Source organism: Oncorhynchus tshawytscha, linkage group LG10, assembly GCF_018296145.1.
Source record: "Oncorhynchus tshawytscha isolate Ot180627B linkage group LG10, Otsh_v2.0, whole genome shotgun sequence".
Taxonomy (NCBI): domain Eukaryota; kingdom Metazoa; phylum Chordata; class Actinopteri; order Salmoniformes; family Salmonidae; genus Oncorhynchus; species Oncorhynchus tshawytscha.
In genome coordinates, this window is record NC_056438.1 from 44,470,088 (window position 1) to 44,491,850 (window position 21,763).

Below are 21,763 nucleotides of genomic sequence, written 5' to 3' on the forward strand. Positions count from 1 at the left end.
AACGGAATGTGCTTTTGGCCCCAACCTAGTTACCTAACCAACGAATACAACTAGAAAAGGTACATTTACTGAAGATAATGTGTGTGCTTGTCTAAAAATGAAAATGTCATATAACAGCAGTGTTCATTCAGCAAGAACACGAGTCACAGCTCCTCACACCTGAGAGAGACTATATCCATGAGGTCTTCAGGTGTGTTGAGGGCCACTCTCAGGCCGTGGCCCTCCTGGAGATGCACACTCCCATCCAGACTGCTGGAGGTCCTGAGCTCTGTGGCCCACTCCACCCCAGCCCGACCCAGGCCCCCATCCACTCCCATCCGGGCTGACAGGCCCACATAGGCACTGTGGGAAGAGAAAAATACCATTATATGGGAAAGAAACTGAGGGACATTCCCACAGTGTGCAAAAAGTACAGAGATCTTCACAAAAATGACATTATTATTTCAAATACTTAGTGTGCCACTAAGTGGTGACCGTTTGGCTGAAACACAGTCATTGGTGAAACACGAACCAGGGATAAGAAAATGAAGAGGCCGTCAGATCTAAAATGGATATCAACTTACTTGGGCTTGATGTGACCTGCCAGTGAGAAGTGGGACCAGTCTCTGTAGTTGGCACTGCCCTTGAGGTGCAGGGAGAGGAGGGAGGTCATGTTGATGCCCAGTCTAATGGGTAAGCCTGACAGAGAGGGCAGGACCAACTCCTCTGTCATCAACACTGCCCTGTGGTAGAGCTGCACCTCCTGACCCTGATGGGGGAAGAGAGAGAGAGAGAGAGAGAGAGAGAGAGAGAGAGATTAGCCCATCTCAATACAATATTATACCAAGAAGAGGAAAACATGAAACTAATGTCCATGAGATTTGCTTAAAGGTAACAGACTAGAAAGATATTACAAAGGATTTCATCAAACTACATTCCTCTGAGATTATCATATGGAGTCATACCCTGTATGAGTCCCACAGCACCACTATCGCAGAGGTCAGAGGTCACAATCACATACCTTCAGCAGTCTGACGGCAAGCCCAGCCATACTGAGTGACAGCTCCTTTATCTGAGAGTAGAGGTCAGCACAGGTCACCACACTCAACTCATTCCCAAACACTTTGACACCAAGCCAACAACGTGGTCTGGCCTCCTCCAGTCTCCCTCCTGAGAACTACAATAAAAACATCAATCATCATCCATGGTCATTGAAAAGCTATTTACATCTACAATCGGAGGGAAGTGACCCATTATTTAGGCTACACTATGAAACCATCAGATGTTGGTCATCTCCTAATGTAATTCTCTAACTTAAACGTGCAAAAATAGAATTGGCTCATAGGCTAGCTAGACTTAGACAGGTTAATGAATGTAGCAATGGTTAAATATTGCTGTGAAAGTCTCACCATAGTCCTGGCCTGGCTGAGGTAACCGTAGATACTAGGTGAACAACCAGAGCTGTCTCTTTCCCCAGCTTTTCTCCTTCTCCGCTCCTTTATCTGTCCTTTATTTCCTTCCCCTGCTTTTCTTCGTCTTCTCTCCTTCCTCGGAGACTTCTTTCCATCCTGCTCTTCCTCCCGAGTTGTAGGCTCCTCATCAGGAGAAGTTGATTTGTGGCCAAAAATGTGTTTCAGAAGAGGTTCAATGTTTTCCACACGAAGATCGACCTGTGGAGGAGAGCAGACAATTCGATTTCCCGTTGTCCATTTGATTTGATTCACATACAGCGCCTGGTCCTCAGATGTGCTCTCTCGGTAACTCAACGCTTCCGAGCATTGAGGAAAAGCAGAAGATTCCCTCAAAAACGCATTCAGTTGCTCACAGAATGAAAACAATGAGATGTGATCAAGCTACTCACCTCAAGCAGATTGAAAGCTCTTCCGTGGATGTAGACGGTCAGGTTAGCCATGGCATAGCGCGGCACAAAGGACTTGGAAGAGAAAACCAAGGCTCCCTCCATATTTGCAACTCCGAATCCTGAGACACACACAAAAAAAACACTTACTGTATTATTTTGCTCTTCAAAGGACAACCAAGTGCAAAATGTAATCACTTCTGAAACAACTATCACTGCAAGTAACTGAAGAGGGTTATCCTAAAGACAAAGCTACCCTTTCACGGGTAACTTGCTGTACATTATAACATATGTGTGAACCATATTAGCACCTTCATCCAATGTTGTTGATGTTACCACACAGGTACAGTGCCTTCAGAAAGTATTCATACCCCTTGACCTAATTCTAATTTTGCTGATAAAAAAAAGAAGAAGATATATATATATATATTCTCAACCATCTACACACAATGCCCCATAATGACAAAGTGAAATCATGTTTTTAGACATTTTTGCAAATGTATTGAAAATTAAATAGAAATATCTCATTTATATAAGTATTCACACCCCTGAGTCAATGATTTTAGATGTTAGAATCACATTTGGCAGTGATTACAGCTGTGAGTCTTTCTGGGTACATTTCTAACAGCCTTCCACACCTGCATATACAATATTTTCACATTATTCTTTAAAACATTCTTCAAACTCTGTCAAGTTGATTGTTGATCATTGCTAGACAACCATTTTCAAGTCTTGCCATAGATTTTCAAGCCGATTTATGTCAAAACTGTAACTAGGCCACTCAGGAACATTCACTGTCGTCTTGGTAAGCAACCCCAGTGTATATTTGGCCTTGTGTCTTAGGTTATTGTCTTTCTGAAAGGTGAATTTGTCTCCCAGTGTCTGTTGGAAAGCAGACTGAACCAGGTTTTCCACTAGGATTTTGCCTGTGCTTAGCTCTATTCCATTTATTTGTATCCTAAATAACTCCCTAGTCCTTGCCCATGACAAGCATACCCATAACATGATACAGCCACCACTATGTTGAAAATATGAAGATTGGTACTCAGTGAAGTATTGTGTTGTACTTGCCCCAAACATAACGCTTTGGATCCAGGACATAAAGTTAATTTGTTCGCCATATTTTTTGCAGTTTTACTTTATTGCCTTATTGCAAACAGGATGCATGTTTTGGAATATTCTTATTCTGTACAGGCTTCCTTCTTGTCACTCTGCCATTTAGTTTGGTATTGTGGAGTAACTACAATGTTGTTGATCCATCCTCCATGTTCTCCTATCACAGCCATTAAACTCTGTAACTGTATTTAAAGTCACCATTGACCTCATGGTGAAATCCCTGAGCGGTTTCCTTCCTCTCCGACAACTGAGTTAGGAAGGACGCCTATATCTTTTGTAGTGTCTGGGTGTATTGATACACCATCCATACCCAAGTGTAGTTAATAACTTCACCATGCTCAAAGGGATATTCAATGCCTGCTTTGTTTATACCCATCTACCAATAGGTGCCCTTCTTTGTGAGGCATTGGAAAACATTCCTGGTCTTTGTGGTTGAATCTGTGTTTGAAATCCGCTGCTCAACTGAGGCACCTTACAGATAATTGCATGTGTGGATAACAGAGATGAGGTAGTCATTCATCATGTTAAATACTATTATTGCACACAGAGTGAGTCCATGCAACTTATTATGTGACTTGTTAAGCTAAATTGTACTCCTGGATGTATTTAGGCTTGCCAAGGCAAAGAGGTTGAATACTTATTGACTCAAGACATTTCAGCGTTACATTTGTTATTCATTTGTAAATATTTCTAAAAACAAAATTCCCCTTTGACATTATGGGATATTGTGTGTAGGCCAGTGACACAAAGTCTCAATTTAACACATGTTAAATTCAGGCTATAACACAACAAAATGTGGAGAAAGTCAAGGGTGTGAATACTTTCTGAAGGCACTGTATAAGATGAACTTCATGTAAATTACCTGAGTCTGCAGTGTAGTCTGAATAAGAGGAGTATTTCCAGGGTTCCGCCTCAAAGTCTTTGGTAATGATGTCATCAGGCAGTGCCTCCATCAGGGCCTGCTTCATGGGGTCCTCAGTTCTCAGGACCTGGGTCAGGTGACTCCACACAAAAGAGCCCACTGAGAATGAAATTCAAAGCAATCATGAATATATCAATCAGCATAACATCTTACTTGTAGGATGTGTAGGTGGAGTCATTTAGAATCTCTCAGAGTAGTGAACCTGTATGGCTGATCCCAATTTTCTCCCTATCTCTGCTCTTTGGCCATAAACCATCAATGTTTGTGGTTCTGAAGGGTCTGGATAGGTATAAGCGGTGTAGAGGTGGAGCTTTTAACATATTGCTTCCACCTTACAGATCTGCAAAAACTGAAGGGCCTAGACTACACTTTTAGAAAAAAATGTGCTATCCAGTTCTTAATTTGAGCAGCATCCTGCCAGAACAGGATCTGGCACCTCTCAGTTTTGGACTGTTTAGTTCAGGAACCTATTTGCCAGAATCCGGTACCTCTTGTAGCATGAACAATTATCTTCACTTTTTGCAATGTAAAAATTAGAATAAAAGCAATCAGAGTTCATTCAAGTTGACTCCTCTCCTGGCTGCTCCCTAAAAAATGTAATGTGAAAATGTGCCTGATATTATAAGAATTGATTAGTGTTGGGCCCGCCCAGGGTTTATGGTATGGTCAACATTGTAGCCCATATAGACCAACGAGTGGCCATTACTGTGGAGAGAGAGCAAAGCGTGCCTGTATCTCTCACAGAGCTAGAACGTGGCTCACTTTCTATGATCTCTCTCCCTCTCCCTCTCCCTCTCCCTCTCCCTCTCTCTGCTCTGATAGACATGAGCGGTGGCGGATGAATGGCACAACAATGGGCCTCGGGATCTCACCCCGGTATCTCTATGCATTCAAATTGCCATCAATAAAAGGCAATTGTGTTCATTGTCCGTAGCTTATGCCTGCTTATGCCTGCCATAGGGTACTCTGTTGACAATGTTGACATCAGCTAACCGCTCACCCACACAACGCCATACACGACGCCATACATACTACACTGTCTGCCATCTGCCCGGTACAGTTGAATCCGGAATTCTGTGAAGAGCACACTTCTCCAGTGGGAGCCTTTGTGCTGGAGAAAACAAGATCATAAAAAATATTTTTTTTTAAATGTTGGATGAAAAATGTTATTTGGCCATAGCACTATTAGCCCCAAAATATGTTTTTGTTATGCTAATTAGATTTACGCGGGGGCACTGACATCAACCTTAGGGTTAATCAGCTTCTTGATAGATTATCTTGGTAAAGAAGAAAGGTTTTTGTGCATATGGTGTAATTATTAGTCCAACAGTTTCTATTAGTCCAATTATTAGTCCAACGAGAGTTTCTTTTGGACAAATTCAGGTATGTTTAACCCTGTTTCCTTGAGTTTGCTTCTGTTTAAGAAAGGTTTTTCAACAGAATTTGCTGAATGAATACACCCCTGATCACACGCAAACACAGTTTACTTTCATAGCAGCCGCATACAAACAGCATGATCACTTTGAGCATTGTATAATTCCTTCTCGCATCTACGTGCTCTCCTCCTCTCACTTTTTCCCTTCGCTTGTGGACTTCAGTGCACAACACATTAGCTATCTGTGACCAGGCGGAAAAAAACTTTCCAAGCCAAACCTTCCTATCATAACACACAGCCTACATTGTTGTCACCATATTATCTAACGTCAGTCCACATAGCTACTAGAACGAACGCATTAGTAAACCCGCTAGCTACAGTCATGCAGTGCATGATTGTAGCAGTTACACTGGCGGGCCCCAGTGGCAATAAATTAATAAAGCCAAAAGCTTACCTTGACTTGGAAGAGTTCCAGTGTTGGATAGCCAGAGCTAACTAGGTAACATAGCATTCACTTATACTTCAGTTTCAAAACTTCAATCTTTTTTTGTAATGGATATATATATATATATATATATATATATATACTTTCACTTCCATTACAAAATATATATATATATATATAGCTATCTCTCTCTCTCTCACTTCACCTTCATTTTTGAAGAAATTAATTCAAAACTGTTCAACTATTGTCTTTCTCTCTCTTTGAGTCAACTACTCAACAGCTTTTATGCACTGCAGGGCTAGCTGTAGCTTGTGCTTTCAGTACTAGATTCATTATCTGATCCTTTGATTGGGTGGACAACATGTCAGTTCATGCTGCAAGAGCCGTGATACCAGAGGACCTCGCATGAAATGAATTGCATGAAATGCGTTTATAAAAGGCAACAGTTTTCCCGGAACATAGGCTACAAAAAAATGTCCTCATGTGTGCAACTTCTGCAAGCGCCTCTATGCTTCTCCTCTATGCAAACGCGATGATAATCCATGCAATGCTTTATTATAAAGGTGATTTATTTTTCATGCTTTCCAGGACCACAGAGTCACTCTCCTCTCTGGCTCACGTTTTGTTCCGGCACCTTGCAATTTACAAATTAAGCACTGGTGCAATCTAGGACCTAAAATAGAATCGTATGAGGATTCTACATGGAACCCTAAAGGGTTCTACGTGGAACCAAAAAGTCCCTATGGGGGAGCGCCAAAGAACCCTTTTGGAACCCTTTTTTTTTCAAACCTTGGCTGGAGGTCTCGTGGCGCAGAGTCGTCTTCACTGCTCGAAGCACTTCGGGGTCGGGGCAGTGCATTATCTGCTGGTATGCAGCGATCCTGACCTCCACCTCCTCCTGGTGGTCACGGTAGAGCCGCAGCAGAGACCCCCTCTGGAGAAGCGAAGAGCTGTCAGTCACAGACCCCTCGCCCCGAGGTCACCTCAATATCCCCACAACGTCAGCGTGAATCCACGTGAAGAGATCCTTCTGATTACAGAATGAACCACAGGAGGCTGCTGAGGGAAGGACGGCTCATAATAATGTCCGGAACGGAGCGAATGGAATGGCACCAAACACACAGAAAATATGTATTTGATACCATTCCACTTACTTCCCTCCAGGCATTACCACAGGCCCATCCTCCCAAATTAAGGTGCCACCAACCTCCTGTGGTATGAACAGTATACCGACTGACTTGTTTTAGTACAACAGGATATTTCACACAATTCAAGTCAAATGTATTCAAGTCAAAAGTATTCAAGTCAAATGTATTCAAGTCAAATCTTGTTTGAACTGTAACGTCCTCTTGGACAGTAACGTTGTGTCTTGTATCGTATCCCTTCCATGGGACCTCTGCTACTTGAAATGATTAAATCAATCAAGGCTTTATTCCGTGAGACACGGTTTCCCAGCTTATTCCAATTAAACACAAACCAGGCTCCAGAAGAAAACAAAATCCTATTTCTAAACCTTGAACTGAGGAAAACAGTTCTTTGTTTTAAAAGTTCAGTTCAATCCCAGAGGTTATACCTAGAAACTTGACCATTATCTGCCTTCCTACTCACGTCAGCATTGCAGGGGATGCGTCTGAAAGCTTGTAGGGCAGTGAGTCTCAGCTCCAGAGGGGTGGAATGGCTCTGTATACAGAGGTTTAGCTGAGGGATGAGAGCTGAAGCAGCCAAGCCTGCATTTCCCACTGCTTTCAATGCGTAGAGCAGCTGTAGGAGGAATCATCACTTTACATCATCATCATCATCATCATCCTGCTATCTTTATCATCATCATCGGCAGCAGCAGCCATTGAGATGCTCAGGTTCAGGAGTCAGGACAAGTATGAACCACGCAATACACACTGTAATATCACATTTTAAATACAGCACAATCACCAGACAGTGATAAAAACTCCAATACCAGCACGCCATCATAATCTGTGTATATGGAGTCGGATCTAATTCTGTGTCTAGGTACCTCTGTTTTGTCTCCTCCACAGCCCTCTCCCAGCGTGTCTTTCAGTGCCTGTATGAAGCTCTGGACCTGGGGGATGAGACTGCAGGGAGATTGGCTCCTCCGACATAGCAGGTGGACCAGGGAAGAACCAGTCAACAGGGCCTTGGTCCACACCTCAGGTGTCTTCAGCAACGCCTGAGAGAAAAGGAGGGGGAAAACAACGGCCTTATATTATGGACCCATTGTATTTGTATGTTTATCTCTGATTATGTGTTTAATGGGTGACGCCAAAGCATGCGTTGTTGGATGTGACCTCAACAGTGTCGCGGAGTAAAGGTATCGGTTGAGTTTCCTGCGACGATTTTGAATCATATGTAGACCTATATTGAACATTCTCAGCCATATCATTCAATTGAGATGGTGAATAAAATAGGTAGAGTATCTAAACCTCTGTTTTTGTTCAACCCAAAGTCAATATCCCCACAGAACGTCCCTTCAGACCTACGTACGTTGACGGAGCCGACGATGTGTGGTGAAGGGTGAGGGATGAGGGCGATGGTGGTGAGAAAAGAGTGGGCCCGCTCCTGCTCTATCTCCTCGTCCCGGATGAGGTCTGTTAAAAGGGTGATGCATTCCTCTGAGCCACACGCTGGTAGGCCGTCCAAGAGAGGCTGCCTGCAACGACAGCACAGTCAACAGAGTAATCAACTGCCGGGAATGGACAGCACCGATTCAGTCACATATTCCCACTTCAGGACGACTCTTATAAAAGCAAAGTGTCAAAGCATTATAAATAATTATTCATCAAAAGCATCATTTCAAATCAAATCAAATCAAATCAAATTTTATTTGTCACATACACATGGTTATAGCAGATGTTAATGCGAGTGTAGCGAAATGCTTGTGCTTCTAGTTCCGACAATGCAGTAATAACGAACAAGTAATCTAACTAACAATTCCAACAAAAAAAAACTACTGTCTTATACACAGTGTAAGGGGATAAAGAATATGTACATAAGGATATATGAATGAGTGATGGTACAGAGCAGCATAGGCAAGATACAGTAGATGATATCGAGTACAGTATATACATATGAGATGAGTATGTAAACCAAGTGGCATAGTTAAAGTGGCTAGTGATACATATATTACATAAGGATGCAGTCGATGATATAGAGTACAGTATCTACGTATGCATATGAGATGAATAATGTAGGGTAAGTAACATTATATAAGGTAGCATTGTTTAAAGTGGCTAGTGATATATTTACATAATTTCCCATCAATTCCCATGATTAAAGTGGCTGGAGTAGAGTCAGTGTCATTGACAGTGTGTTGGCAGTAGCCACTCAATGTTAGTGGTGGCTGTTTAACAGTCTGATGGCCTTGAGATAGAAGCTGTTTTTCAGTCTCTCGGTCCCAGCTTTGATGCACCTGTACTGACCTCGCCTTCTGGATGACAGCGGGGTGAACAGGCAGTGGCTCGGGTGATTGATGTCCTTGATGATCTTTATGGCCTTCCTGTAGCATCGGGTGGTGTAGGTGTCCTGGAGGGCAGGTAGTTTGCCCCCGGTGATGCGTTGTGCAGACCTCACTACCCTCTGGAGAGCCTTACAGTTGAGGGCGGTGCAGTTGCCATACCAGGCGGTGATACAGCCCGCCAGGATGCTCTCGATTGTGCATCTGTAGAAGTTTGTGAGTGCTTTTGGTGACAAGCCGAATTTCTTCAGCCTCCTGAGGTTGAAGAGGCGCTGCTGCGCCTTCCTCACGATGCTGTCTGTGTGAGTGGACCAATTCAGTTTGTCTGTGATGTGAATGCCGAGGAACTTAAAACTTGCTACCCTCTCCACTACTGTTCCATCGATGTGGATGGGGGTGTTCCCTCTGCTGTTTCCTGAAGTCCACAATCATCTCCTTAGTTTTGTTGACGTTGAGTGTGAGGTTATTTTCCTGACACCACACTCCGAGGGCCCTCACCTCCTCCCTGTAGGCCGTCTCGTCGTTGTTGGTAATCAAGCCTACCACTGTTGTGTCGTCCGCAAACTTGATGATTGAGTTGGAGGCGTGCGTGGCCACGCAGTCGTGGGTGAACAGGGAGTACAGGAGAGGGCTCAGAATGCACCCTTGGATCAGCGGAGGAGATGTTGTTGCCTACCCTCACCACCTGGGGGCGGCCCGTCAGGAAGTCCAGTACCCAGTTGCACAGGGCGGGGTCGAGACCCAGGGTCTCGAGCTTGATGACGAGCTTGGAGGGTACTATGGTGTTGAATGCCGAGCTGTAGTCGATGAACAGCATTCTCACATAGGTATTCCTCTTGTCCAGATGGGTTAGGGCAGTGTGCAGTGTGGTTGAGATTGCATCGTCTGTGGACCTATTTGGGCGGTAAGCAAATTGGAGTGGGTCAAGGGTGTCAGGTAGGGTGGAGGTGATATGGTCCTTGACTAGTCTCTCAAAGCACTTCATGATGACGGATGTGAGTGCTACGGGGCGGTAGTCGTTTAGCTCAGTTACCTTAGCTTTCTTGGGAACAGGAACAATGGTGGCCCTCTTGAAGCATGTGGGAACAGCAGACTGGTATAGGGATTGGTTGAATATGTCCGTAAACACACCGGCCAGCTGGTCTGCGCATGCTCTGAGGGCGCGGTTGGGGATGCCGTCTGGGCCTGCAGCCTTGCGAGGGTTAACACGTTTAAATGTCTTACTCACTTCGGCTGCGGTGAAGGAGAGACCGCATGTTTTCGTTGCAGGCCGTGTCAGTGGCACTGTATTGTCCTCAAAGCGGGCAAAAAGTTATTTAGTCTGCCTGGGAGCAAGACATCCTGGTCCGTGACTGGGCTGGGTTTCTTCCTGTAGTCTGTGATTGACTGTAGACCCTGCCACATGCCTCTTGTGTCTGAGCCGTTGAATTGAGATTCTACTTTGTCTCTGTACTGGCGCTTAGCTTGTTTGATAGCCTTGCGGAGGGAATAGCTGCACTGTTTGTATTCAGTCATGTTACCAGACACCTTGCCCTGATTAAAAGCAGTGGTTCGCGCCTTCAGTTCCACACGAATGCTGCCATCAATCCACGGTTTCTGGTTAGGGAATGATTTAATCGTTGCTATGGGAACGACATCTTCAACGCACGTTCTAATGAACTCGCACACCGAATCAGCGTATTCGTCAATGTTGTTGTCTGACGCAATACGAAACATCTCCCAGTCCACGTGATGGAAGCAGTCTTGGAGTGTGGAGTCAGCTTGGTCGGACCAGCGTTGGACAGACCTCAGCGTGGGAGCTTCTTGTTTTAGTTTCTGTCTGTAGGCAGGGATCAACAAAATGGAGTCGTGGTCAGCTTTTCCGAAAGGAGGGCGGGGCAGGGCCTTATATGCGTCGCGGAAGTTAGAGTAACAATGATCCAGGGTCTTTCCACCCCTGGTTGCGCAATCGATATGCTGATAAAATTTAGGGAGTCTTGTTTTCAGATTAGCCAATGAATGCAGCCTCCGGATAAATCGTTTCCAGTTTGCAGAGAGTTAAATAAAGTTTGTTCAGAGCCATCGATGTGTCTGCTTGATATACACGATATGTCCAGTGTCTTTGGGTGAGTCATAACGGAAGCGCTTCGTGGCTAATGAACAATAAAACTAATCTCAGCTACAGCGAGGAATATGGCAGAGAAGACACCGTTTTGATTTTGCCTGTAGTTTCAATCAACCTGGGGATGACTAGCAAGTTGTTTCAGGGAGGAGCTATAGATGCAAAGATGGCTGCTGTCCCACAGACAGACTCTTCTCTGTCCGTACCCTGCCCCAGAGCTGTGTATTTTTCTCATTAGGGAAACCATAAACAAGCGTTCCTCTACCTCTTTTACATTTAAATTCTGGTACAAGGCTTGACAAGAATTAGCCCAGTCAGTATATTTTAGGGTTGTGTTCAGTAGGGAGGAAACGTTTTGAAACAGAATGAAAACGGGAGGTACTGCCCATTAAGAACACATATGTACATTTTACACGGCAAAGCATTTTTTTATAGTGTGCCCTACATAACACAACCCAGGATACATTTAGGAGAGAACAGTGGCTGAAGGGAACTGACCAGTCGTTACGGCACTTGAAGGAGGCGTCGTGCCACAGTGTTCTGAGTTGAGGCAGGGACAGGGCTCTCAGTTGAAAGGCCAAATGCAGGAACAGCTCCGACAGCTACATACAGGGAAGACGATATGAAATATGAAATGTTTTTCCTGAATAATAATGTTTTTCCTGAAATTTAAAGAATTGTCTGGAGCATTATTGACAAAAATGTAGCATCCTAATACATGTCAAAAATCCTTCCTTCCTTTAAATTTCTTTGTGCTAAATCTCATGAAAATACAACTTTTTGAAACTGAAAGACCATACGACAGAGAACTTCCAATTAACATGCCTAAATTTGGAAAGCTGCAGCCAGGGTTATGATTTCATAAGAGCGGGACAGCGACAGACCCAAAACAGAACCAGACTCATTGATCTTATCAATCATCTGATAGCCAAAAAGTAATCATAATTTCAAAGAGGGAGAGAGGGGCTGACAGGATGCCAGGTTGGCCCCTTTTTAAATGCCCCCTATCTAAACAGGTAGTCATGACGATTGCCAGATTGGGTTTGACTGAGCTCCTGTGTAAGAGCTGAGGAAAAAGAGGGAAAGGTCCCAGGGAGAGCCAAACCACAGCACACAAACACAAGCAAGCCAAATTTGGTTTGGCAGGGAACACACTACTGAAGGAAAGACCTCTGACCTTGGGAAGGGATTTTCACCTTTATGCAAGTAAATATGACCTTGGAGTACTTAATTATATGTATTACATTTGGTTTATTACATCGCTACAGTGTTGGCATTGCCATAATTTTATGATAAATGTAACCCAAAATGTTAAAGTAAAGAGAGTATTTAATCAATGAAAACAAGTGTATCCTTCTATCTTTGGGACCAGCTGTCATTCTTGCCTCACCACATATGGCGTAAGGATTAGTGACTTTGTGGTAAATAAATACAGATGTTTGTATGAAACGTTGTATGAAACCATCGTTCATAGGTTCCTTACAGGGGAACGTATATATCTTTACTCAATGAAGACAAAATAATGGTATAATAATGATTTATGATGTTGTTTAGTTCTAAATGTTTTTCCTCATAATCCTGGACTATCATACCATCATCTTATTACGTTTGAAATCGCAACAAATAATCTGCTCAAACCCCAACCAAGACTTATCAAAAGCCGCAAAATCAATTCTCAGACAACCCAAAGACTCCTAGATGCCCTAACAGACTCCCTCCACCTGCCCAAGGACTTCAGAGTACAAAAATCAGTTAACCACCTAACCGAGGATCTAAATGTAACATTGCGTAATACCCTAGATGCAGTTACACCTCTAAAAACAAAAATCAAGAAATTAGTTCACTGGTATACAGAAAATATCCGTAAATTGGAACGTAAATGGCGCTCCACCAAACTGGAAGTCTTCCGACTAGCTTGGAAAGACAGTACCGTGCAAAATCAAAGAGCCCTCACGGCTGCTTGGTCAGCCTACTTTCCCAACCTGATTGAGGAGAATAAAACAATCCCCCCCAAAATGTATACTGTCGCAAAGCTAACTAAAAAGCAGCATTCCACAAGTAAGGATGGCCTTCACTTCAGCAGTGATGAATTCACAAACTTCTTCAACGAAAAGATCATGGTCATTAGAAAGCAAATGAAGGACTCCTCTTTGAATCTGCGTATTTCTCCAAAACTCACTTGTCCTGAGTCTGCACCGAACTGTGAGAACCTAGGATCAATGGAGACACTCAAGTTTTGTAATCCTGTATCTCTTGACACATTCACGTAAATAGTCATGGCATCTAAATCTTCCAGCTGTCTACTGGACCCTATTCCAACTAAACTACTGAAATTGCTACTTCCTGTGCTTGCCCCTCCTATGTTGAACACAATAAATGGCTCCCTATCCTCCGAATGTGTACCAAACTCACTAAAAGTGGCAGTAAGAAAGCCTCTCCTGAAAAAACCAAACTATCACCTAAATCGAATCTCCCTTTCCTCCATTTTTTTTGTTGTCGAAAAAGCGCAGCAACTCACTGTCTTCCTGAAGACAGATAATGTATACAAAACACTCTGGTCTGGTTTTAGACCCCATCATAGCACTGAGACTGCACTCGTGAAGGTAGTAAATGACCTTTTAATGGCGTCAGACCAAGGCTCTACATCTGTCCTCGTGCTCCTAGACCTTAGTGCCGCTTTTGACACCACCGATCACCACATTCTTTTGGAGAGATTAGAAACCCTAATTGGTCTACTCTACATGGAAAAGTTCTTGCCTGGTTTAGATCTTATCTGTCGGAAAGATATCAGTTCGTCGGAAAGATATCATTTCGTCTCTGTGGATGGTTTGTCCTCTGACAAATCAATTGTACGTTTCGGGGTTCCGTTTTAGGACCACTATTGTTTTCACTACTTATTCTATCTCTTGGTGATGTCATTCGGGAAAACAATGTCAACTTTCACTGCTATGCGGACAACACACAGCTGTACATTTTGATGAAACATGGGGAAGCCCCAAATTTGTCTACCTATTTTTGTCCAAAACTAATGCAGAAAAGCTAATCCATGCTTTTGTCACTTCTAGATTAGACTACAGCAATGCTCTATTCTCAGGCTACCCGGATAAAGCACTAAATTAACTTCAATTAAGTGCTAGTATCTTGACTAGAACCATTTCAATCATATTACTCCAATGCTAGCCTCTCTACACTGGCTTCCTGTAAAGGCTAGGGCTGATTTCAAGGTTGTACTGCTAACCTACAAAGCCTTAGATGGACTTGCTCCTATCTCTCCGATTTGGTCCTGTGGTACATGCTGTAAATACACGTACGCTACGTTCACAAGACGCAGGCCTCCTTATTGTCTCTACAATTTCTAAGCAAACAAGCTGGAGGCAGGGCTTTCTCCTATAGAGCTCAATTTTTATGGAATGGTCTGCATATCCATGTGAGAGATGCAAACTTGGTCTCGACCTTTAAGTCTTTACTGAAGAGTCATCTCTTCAGTAGGTCCTATGATTGAGTGTAGTCTGGCCCGGGGGTTTGAAGGTGAACGGCAAAGCACCGGAGTGACGAACCGCCCTTGGTGTCTCTGCCTGGCCGGCTCCCCTCTCTGCACTGGGATTCTCTGCCTCTGAGACCCTGTTTCACTAGTGCTTTTCCATGCCGTCTCTAGGAGGGATTGAGTCACTGACGTGATCTTCCTGTCTGGTTTTGCGCCGCCTCGGACTCGTGCGGTGGAGGAGATCTTCGTGGGCTAATCTCAGCCTGGTCTCAGCATAGTAAGTTGGTGGTCTGTTGATATCCCTTTAGTGGTGTGGGGGCTGTGCTTTGGCAAAGTGGGTGGGGTTATATCCTGCCTGGTTGGCCCTGTTCGGGTGTATCGTCGAACAGGGCCACAGTGTCCCCCGACCCCCCTGTCTCAGCCTCCAGTATCTATGCTCCAATAGTCTATGTGCCTGGGCCCAGGGTCAGTCTGTCCTATCTGGTGAAATTATCCTGTCTTATATGGTGTCCTGTGTGAACTTAAGTATGCTCCCTCTAATTCTCCCATCTCTCTCTCTCTCTCTCTCGCTCCCCTCCCGGAGGACCTGAGCCCTAGGACTATGCCTCAGGACTCCTGGCTTTCTCCGTCCCCAGTCCACTTGGTCGTACTGCTGATTCAGTTTCTGCTGTTTTGCCTGTGGCTATGGAACCCTGACCTGTTCACCAGACGTTCTACCTTGTAGTGCTGCTGCTCCAGTTTCAACTGTTCTGCCTGCGGCTATGGAACCCCGACCCTCTCTCTCTCCCTCCCCCTCTCCCTCTCCCTCTCTCTCTACCGCACCTGGTGTCTCCGCCTCTGAACGCTTGCTAAGCCCACTGACATTTATTCCTGAGCTGCTGCACCCACTACAATAGTGGTCGCCAACTGGTCGATCTTCAAGGAAAAACCGTTTTGAACGGTCATCCAACTCGGAATTCCAAGTCGGAAACTCTTCCGACTTTTTGACCTGAAGATCACTGACGTGGTGATTTGACCTCGCCGACCATCAGATGCAGGTACCATCAGTCCAGCAAAATAAAAAAGCAAACAATTTCAATTCATGCTCCACAGTGCCTCACAAGTGCTGAACCAACTGATCTATTTTGTTATCAAAGCTCGCGTTTTGAAATATAATATGGTCTGATTAACAATATTGGCAGGCCAATCATATAGCCAATATGCTGTGATATGTATTAGGCCTACAGCCCAAACCTCATTCCTACAAAACTGTTTCTGTGAGGTTAATGGTAAAAAAATCTAATCTGAGCAGTAGATCTTAGCGTGCTTTTTGACTGCGAAAGTGATCTTGACTTAGAAAAGGTTGGTGACCACTGCTCTACAACCACTGTGATTATTGTTTGACCCTGCTGGTCATCTATGACTGTTTGAACATCTTGAAGAACAATCTGACCGTAATGGCCATGTACTCTTATAATCTCCACCCGGCACAGCCAGAAGAGGACTGGCCATCCCTCAAAGCCTGGTTTCTCTCTAGTTTTCTTCCTGAGTTCCTGCCTTTTCTAGGATGTTTTTCCTAGCCTAGGGTTTCTGTATAAGCACTTTGTGACATCTGCTGATTTAAAAAGGGCTTTATAAATAAATATGATTGATTGACTATAATGCATTGTAAGACTAGTCATAAGCGTGAATTACTCCCTTATGATGTCTTGGAAAATTGGGGTTCTACCTGTTGCTGGTCAGAGGTAAGACCACACAGCTTCCTAACGGTGTCCGTGGCCTCTTGGGGGGAGGACGTCCTGCCTCGGACTTGGCCTTCAGCCCCCTCCTCCACAAACTGGAGGTCACTCAGGACACCTGGACCCAGTGTATCTGAGGGAGGGACAATATCATTGAAATGAATATCATATTATTGAGAGAGTGGGGCCTAAGTGGCCAAGTTAAATTCATTTGAATAAAAGTTAGACCTTTCAGCCTCTCAATTTGAATGGCTGAGATAATTACATTCTCAAAGAATGATTGAGAATGTATTTAAGGTTTGCAACAGCCATAGTGGTACTAGCAGTAGTAGTTGTAGTAGTGATGAAAGTAACATCAATATGATTGCTTCCTAGCTAATAGAAGTGTAGTAGTAATAGTTTATTTTGGTAGCATTAGCTTGTACACAGACACACACTACAACACCTTGATGTCAGACGGGTACACAGTGACACAGTCATTCAGGTATACTACAGTATAGCCTATACTCAGCCAGTCCTGAGGAGGGAATCAGAAGCATACACACCCACTCCTGAGGGTGTGCCTTTCTGGGCTCTGAGCAGCGTAAGGGTAGAGACGGTCTGGGTCTTCACCACTCCTGTTGACCCTGACAATGGTACCATGGAGATGACCTCTGTGCAGTTGACCTCCTCCATCACTGTAGTCCCATGCCGCTGGGTACATTGGAGTTTGGAGTCCACTGTCTGAAGTGGACATAAGAGATAGGAACACCCCTTGGTAAAAGTGGAAGTGTTAACTGGATTGAGGTTACACAAGATACTGGTGGAAGGTACGGCATTTTGCATATTTGACACAAATGGTTCAGTCTGAGTCCCATATCTGTTTGTGCTGTCTACTCGATTGCCGTCATTGTCACGCCATGACAGCAATGGAGTTGGCAAGACAGCACAAAACGATCTGGGACTCAGGCTACCAATTTTTAGATCCATCTGAAACCTACTGACAATCTAACAGATCCTTTACGAACCAAACTTTCACTAGAAGGTTTCCAAGTCACAGAAATGGGCATCAGTCCCTAGCACTTCTGGATTTCATTATGCACTGCATGTCCCAATATCAATGCAAGAGAAAGACATCAGTGATTGGTTGTGACTATGGTAACCATTGACTGTTCCATGTTGAGGGGGGGAGAGGATGGTAGAAGATCTCACCGTGTCCTCTCTCAGAGGGGTGGAATTGGGCCAGAAGTAAGCCAGTCGGTCCTGTTGACACTGCCTGAGGTTCCTCGTCTTCACCAGTAGAGGCCCTCTCCTCTCATACTTACTCGTGCAGGTCCCGTACAGATCCGTCTGAAGAATTGACACGGGAAGGAAAAAAGGCAGAGGATTGTCCAATGTACAATATGATATGAAGACCTGGTGTCCAAACTTGGTTCTGGAGAGCTACAGGATGTGCAGGCTTTTGTTCCAGCCCAGCTGTGACACACTTGATCCAAATAATTAATGAATCATGGTATTCAATGCAGATCATAATTACTTAATTAACTGGGTTAGTGCTGGGCTGGAACAAAAGCCTGCACCCACAGTAGCCGTGCAGAACAGACTTTGGACACCACTGCAACATGTCGTCCTCCTACTGCAAATACTGACCTAGTGTTTCATGCATGGCCTATCCTGCTATTACTCATATTGGGAGACGGATCATTCCGCCCTCACCTCCTTCACTACTTCCTGCTTCTCTGCGGAGCGGGAGGTCTGGAGCATGCTCAGTAGAGCTCTCTTGATGTTCAGAGTCCACAGCTGCTCCCCCTCCTGTGGACAGAGGGCCGTGACCTTTCCCCCCTGGAGGGAGAACTTGAGGCGACTCCTCTCCAGCGACTCCCTGGGATAGTAACCAAAACACCAGATGAGACCCCCAGGACCCCAAGACCCCCAGGACCCCTAGACACATGGATGGTGTTTTCGGAGCAGAGTATCACATTCTCAGGAATAACAATCTGGAATGATCTGGCACTAGTGTGCTTGTATCATTTCTGCACTATTGTGCTATCAAATCATGCATTGTTGTGGATCATTTGTGCTTTTGTAACTCAAATCATCCATTATCAATCATGATTTGATAGCAGAAACACTTAAGAAATGATCGATGTGCACATTGTAATATGCCAACTTTTTTGTAATATGCCAACTTTAATTTGGTCTAAGACGCAAAAGGTACGAAGAATAAGCAAAACACATGAAATTTGGGGGGAAACCCGCACATGAGCAAGGGAAAGAAAGATCACACACATGTAAAAAATACAAATAAAAAATACACACAAAACACACATAAAACACACACAAAACGCACAATGAAAGCAATATTGATGCTGTCATTTCAGATTACCTCAAACTCTTTAGGCGTTGCACAGAATGTTCCTTCTGGGGAGAAAGACGCTTTATCTGAGGATTCCTGATCTACAGGGAGCATAGAAAAGAACATCACTAAAAAGTCCCATTTCATATTAATTTCCCATTTTTAAAAATGATATTCAACGCTGGAAATGGGGAGGAACCAGGGGGAACAGGAGTTCCCAAAGTAAACTTTTTTTTAATTTTTTTTTTTTACATGTAAACATTTTAAAACCGCATTTTAAGGTGAATTCAAAGGATTTTACATTGGTGGATTTGCAGAGTGACTTTTTTCAACAACAACAAAAATCACCATATTGGCGTAACTTTTCTGCATATCTGACCTGCATCATAAGGTGACACTTGGAAATCACGTCAATGTCCACCACACAGTCGAGAGCCAGTCCATTTCTGCCTGAGGTAGAGCCTTGTAGAGTCGTGGTTATAGTCGAGCTGTACCTGTACGTGTATCTCACCCCTCTCTGGTACGACTTGTCAGGGGATGAGGAAGCTGTAACCAGCAAATCATATACCTATTTTGAATAATCATTATCTGGTAACACTTTAAAATAACTTTCATGTATAAGCCATTATAAATTCTTTATATTATAAAGGTATACATATCATGACATAATTATTTATTAATAGTTTACTAAGTCTTTTGATCTATTGTCCAATCATGGAAAACAGATACTGAATCTCAACAGAGGTAGCTCTAAAATTCAATTCACAAAATGTAATATGTTTCTGTGAACGCATAAATAAACCACAGTAATTTTTATCAAGGGGAAAACATTGTGACTATATCAGAAAATATACATTTACTTCAGCTTGGAATAAGATAGGGAATTATCACTCAATTATTTGCTCTCACCAATGCATTCTGGGCGGCAGAGTTGTTGATCCATCTGAAGGCAATTACCTACTGCAGAAAAACATCAAAATCGCAACATCTACACACAAAACCCTTCAAACAAGCCGGAAAACTCACTGACAATCTCCAACATAACTTTTAATTCACTCCATACCAATGTCTAACTTCTAATGAATTCGCTCATGTTCTCCGCTTTCAAAAAGGACCATCAGTTACTGTCCATTATTCACCTGAAAAGCACGGTCAGTTATCCCTGTCTGATAACGAGAACCAACTATGTGAATAAGTCAAATCACAAATCCAGTCACAAACCATAGAGAGCTTACTGTGTAGTAAAATGAGAGTTGTGAAGATAAGAGAGAATAGTAATCCAAGCTGAGGCACGGCCATAGCAGTCTCAAGTCACTGCAGCAGCCCAGGCTTCCAAGACTCCACATGTAAGTAGTTGGGCTGAAGAACAGTCACTGTTCTCACACAGCCAGTGAATGCCTATGCTTGTGCCTGTCCCTGCTGCCACAGTGACCCGCACTACTCAAAACATCCAATCAGGAAATACCTTCCAGCCTGGAGCTACAAACACACCACTGAGCCAATCACTTGACATAACATTGGGCCCCCAATCAATGCAAAGCCTCTCTATGGTATATAAACCCCCATATGGCGAAAGACGGGTTCCAGACAGAAAAGCACAACACACACTTTGGGATTTAAAAGTTTTATATCTGTTGTTTTCTGGTGAGAATCAACGATTTTATGGCAACTTGGTTGTCAAAGTGTTGCAAATATGATACAGTAGACTTCTTCTCTGTGACCCAAGTCTTACAGCAATGCACTTTTGTCCTCATAACCCACGCATTACATTGTAAGTAAGCAAGGGTTGCCCATGTTTATTATGGGGTTCATTAGGATGGGGGGCTGTACATAAAGGTCTATCCGATTAATCTTATTGCCTATATGCCCTATTATAAGTCTATTACAGCATGATATCCACTATTATTGAGGTCAGATTTGCTTTTAGTGAGTAATTATTGTGTGACAGATGGCTACACAAACAGACAGCCAGAGAACATGGGCTGTGACTGGGTTATGTGAAGCTACAGTATATATGGAGGGTGTCATTGGCTGAAGTAGAGGGACGTCTAGTGTCCTTGTCTTGCCTCATCTCTTAGGTAATAGACCTCAAATAGAATAGGGACATTCTCAGATGAATTGAAAGAGGAACCGAAAACATTGATTATTTTTGACAGCGTATAAATGATGATCTACGATGGATGGAATTAAGAAAAAAAAGCATCATACATTTTCATGGTTGTTGAAATATCATAGATATTTTTTTTCATATACTCTATGTACACTGAACAAAAATATAAACACAACATGCATCAATTTCAATGGTTTTACTGAGTTGGAGTTCATAGAACCATAACAGTCCATTTAAATAAATTCATTAGGCCCTAATGTATGGATTTCACATGACTGGGCAATGGGGCGCAGCCATGGGTGGGCCTGGAAGGGGACAGGCCCACCCATTGGGGAGCCAGCCACAGCCAATCAGATGACATTTTTCCACACAAAAGGGCTTTATTACAGACAGAAATACTCCTCAGCACCCCTCGAACAGAGACAAAGTGGAGTCGCAATTCAACGGCTCAGAGATGTATGTGGCAGGGTCTACAGACAATCACGGATAACAAAGAGAAAACCAGCCACTTCATGGACACCGACGTCTTGCTCCCAGACAAGCTAAATACCTTTTTCGCCCGCTTCGAGGATGACACAGTGTCAACGACACAGCCCTCTCCCAAGGCCTGTGGGCTCTCGTTCTCCGTGGCTGACATGAGTGATACATTTAAGCGTGTTAACCCTCGCAAGGCTGTCGGGCCAAGATGGCATCCCTAGCCTCGTCCTCAGAGCATAAGCAGACCAGCTGGCATGTTAACGGACATATTCAATCTCTCCCTATCCCAGTCTGCTGTCCCCACTTGCTTCAAGATGTCCACCATTGTTTCTGTAATCAAGAAAGCAAAGGTAACTGAATGAAAAATGACAATC

The 21,763-nt window shown here is 43.7% G+C and overlaps 1 protein-coding gene across 2 annotated transcripts in view; it reads right to left on the reverse strand.

The window, feature by feature from the left end:
* Positions 1 to 20,177, reverse strand: part of LOC112260193 — a 62,148-nt gene extending 41,971 nt beyond the window's left edge. For both annotated transcript variants that reach the window (XM_024435110.2, XM_024435109.2), the window contains exons 1-19: positions 20,038 to 20,177; positions 19,712 to 19,762; positions 19,182 to 19,348; positions 18,833 to 18,903; positions 18,163 to 18,328; positions 17,659 to 17,796; positions 17,013 to 17,190; positions 16,458 to 16,600; positions 11,764 to 11,867; positions 8,195 to 8,360; positions 7,707 to 7,880; positions 7,304 to 7,456; positions 6,485 to 6,629; positions 3,816 to 3,974; positions 1,841 to 1,959; positions 1,389 to 1,649; positions 1,001 to 1,156; positions 564 to 748; positions 160 to 342 (exon numbers count right to left, since the gene is read on the reverse strand). In XM_024435110.2, coding sequence (XP_024290878.1) covers positions 160 to 342; positions 564 to 748; positions 1,001 to 1,156; positions 1,389 to 1,649; positions 1,841 to 1,959; positions 3,816 to 3,974; positions 6,485 to 6,629; positions 7,304 to 7,456; positions 7,707 to 7,880; positions 8,195 to 8,360; positions 11,764 to 11,867; positions 16,458 to 16,600; positions 17,013 to 17,190; positions 17,659 to 17,796; positions 18,163 to 18,328; positions 18,833 to 18,903; positions 19,182 to 19,348; positions 19,712 to 19,762; positions 20,038 to 20,101 — 2,783 coding nt within the window. In that variant the 5' untranslated portion in view covers positions 20,102 to 20,177. The remainder of the gene's footprint in view (positions 1 to 159; positions 343 to 563; positions 749 to 1,000; positions 1,157 to 1,388; positions 1,650 to 1,840; positions 1,960 to 3,815; positions 3,975 to 6,484; positions 6,630 to 7,303; positions 7,457 to 7,706; positions 7,881 to 8,194; positions 8,361 to 11,763; positions 11,868 to 16,457; positions 16,601 to 17,012; positions 17,191 to 17,658; positions 17,797 to 18,162; positions 18,329 to 18,832; positions 18,904 to 19,181; positions 19,349 to 19,711; positions 19,763 to 20,037) is intronic.
* Between the last annotated feature and the right edge of the window lie 1,586 nt (positions 20,178 to 21,763).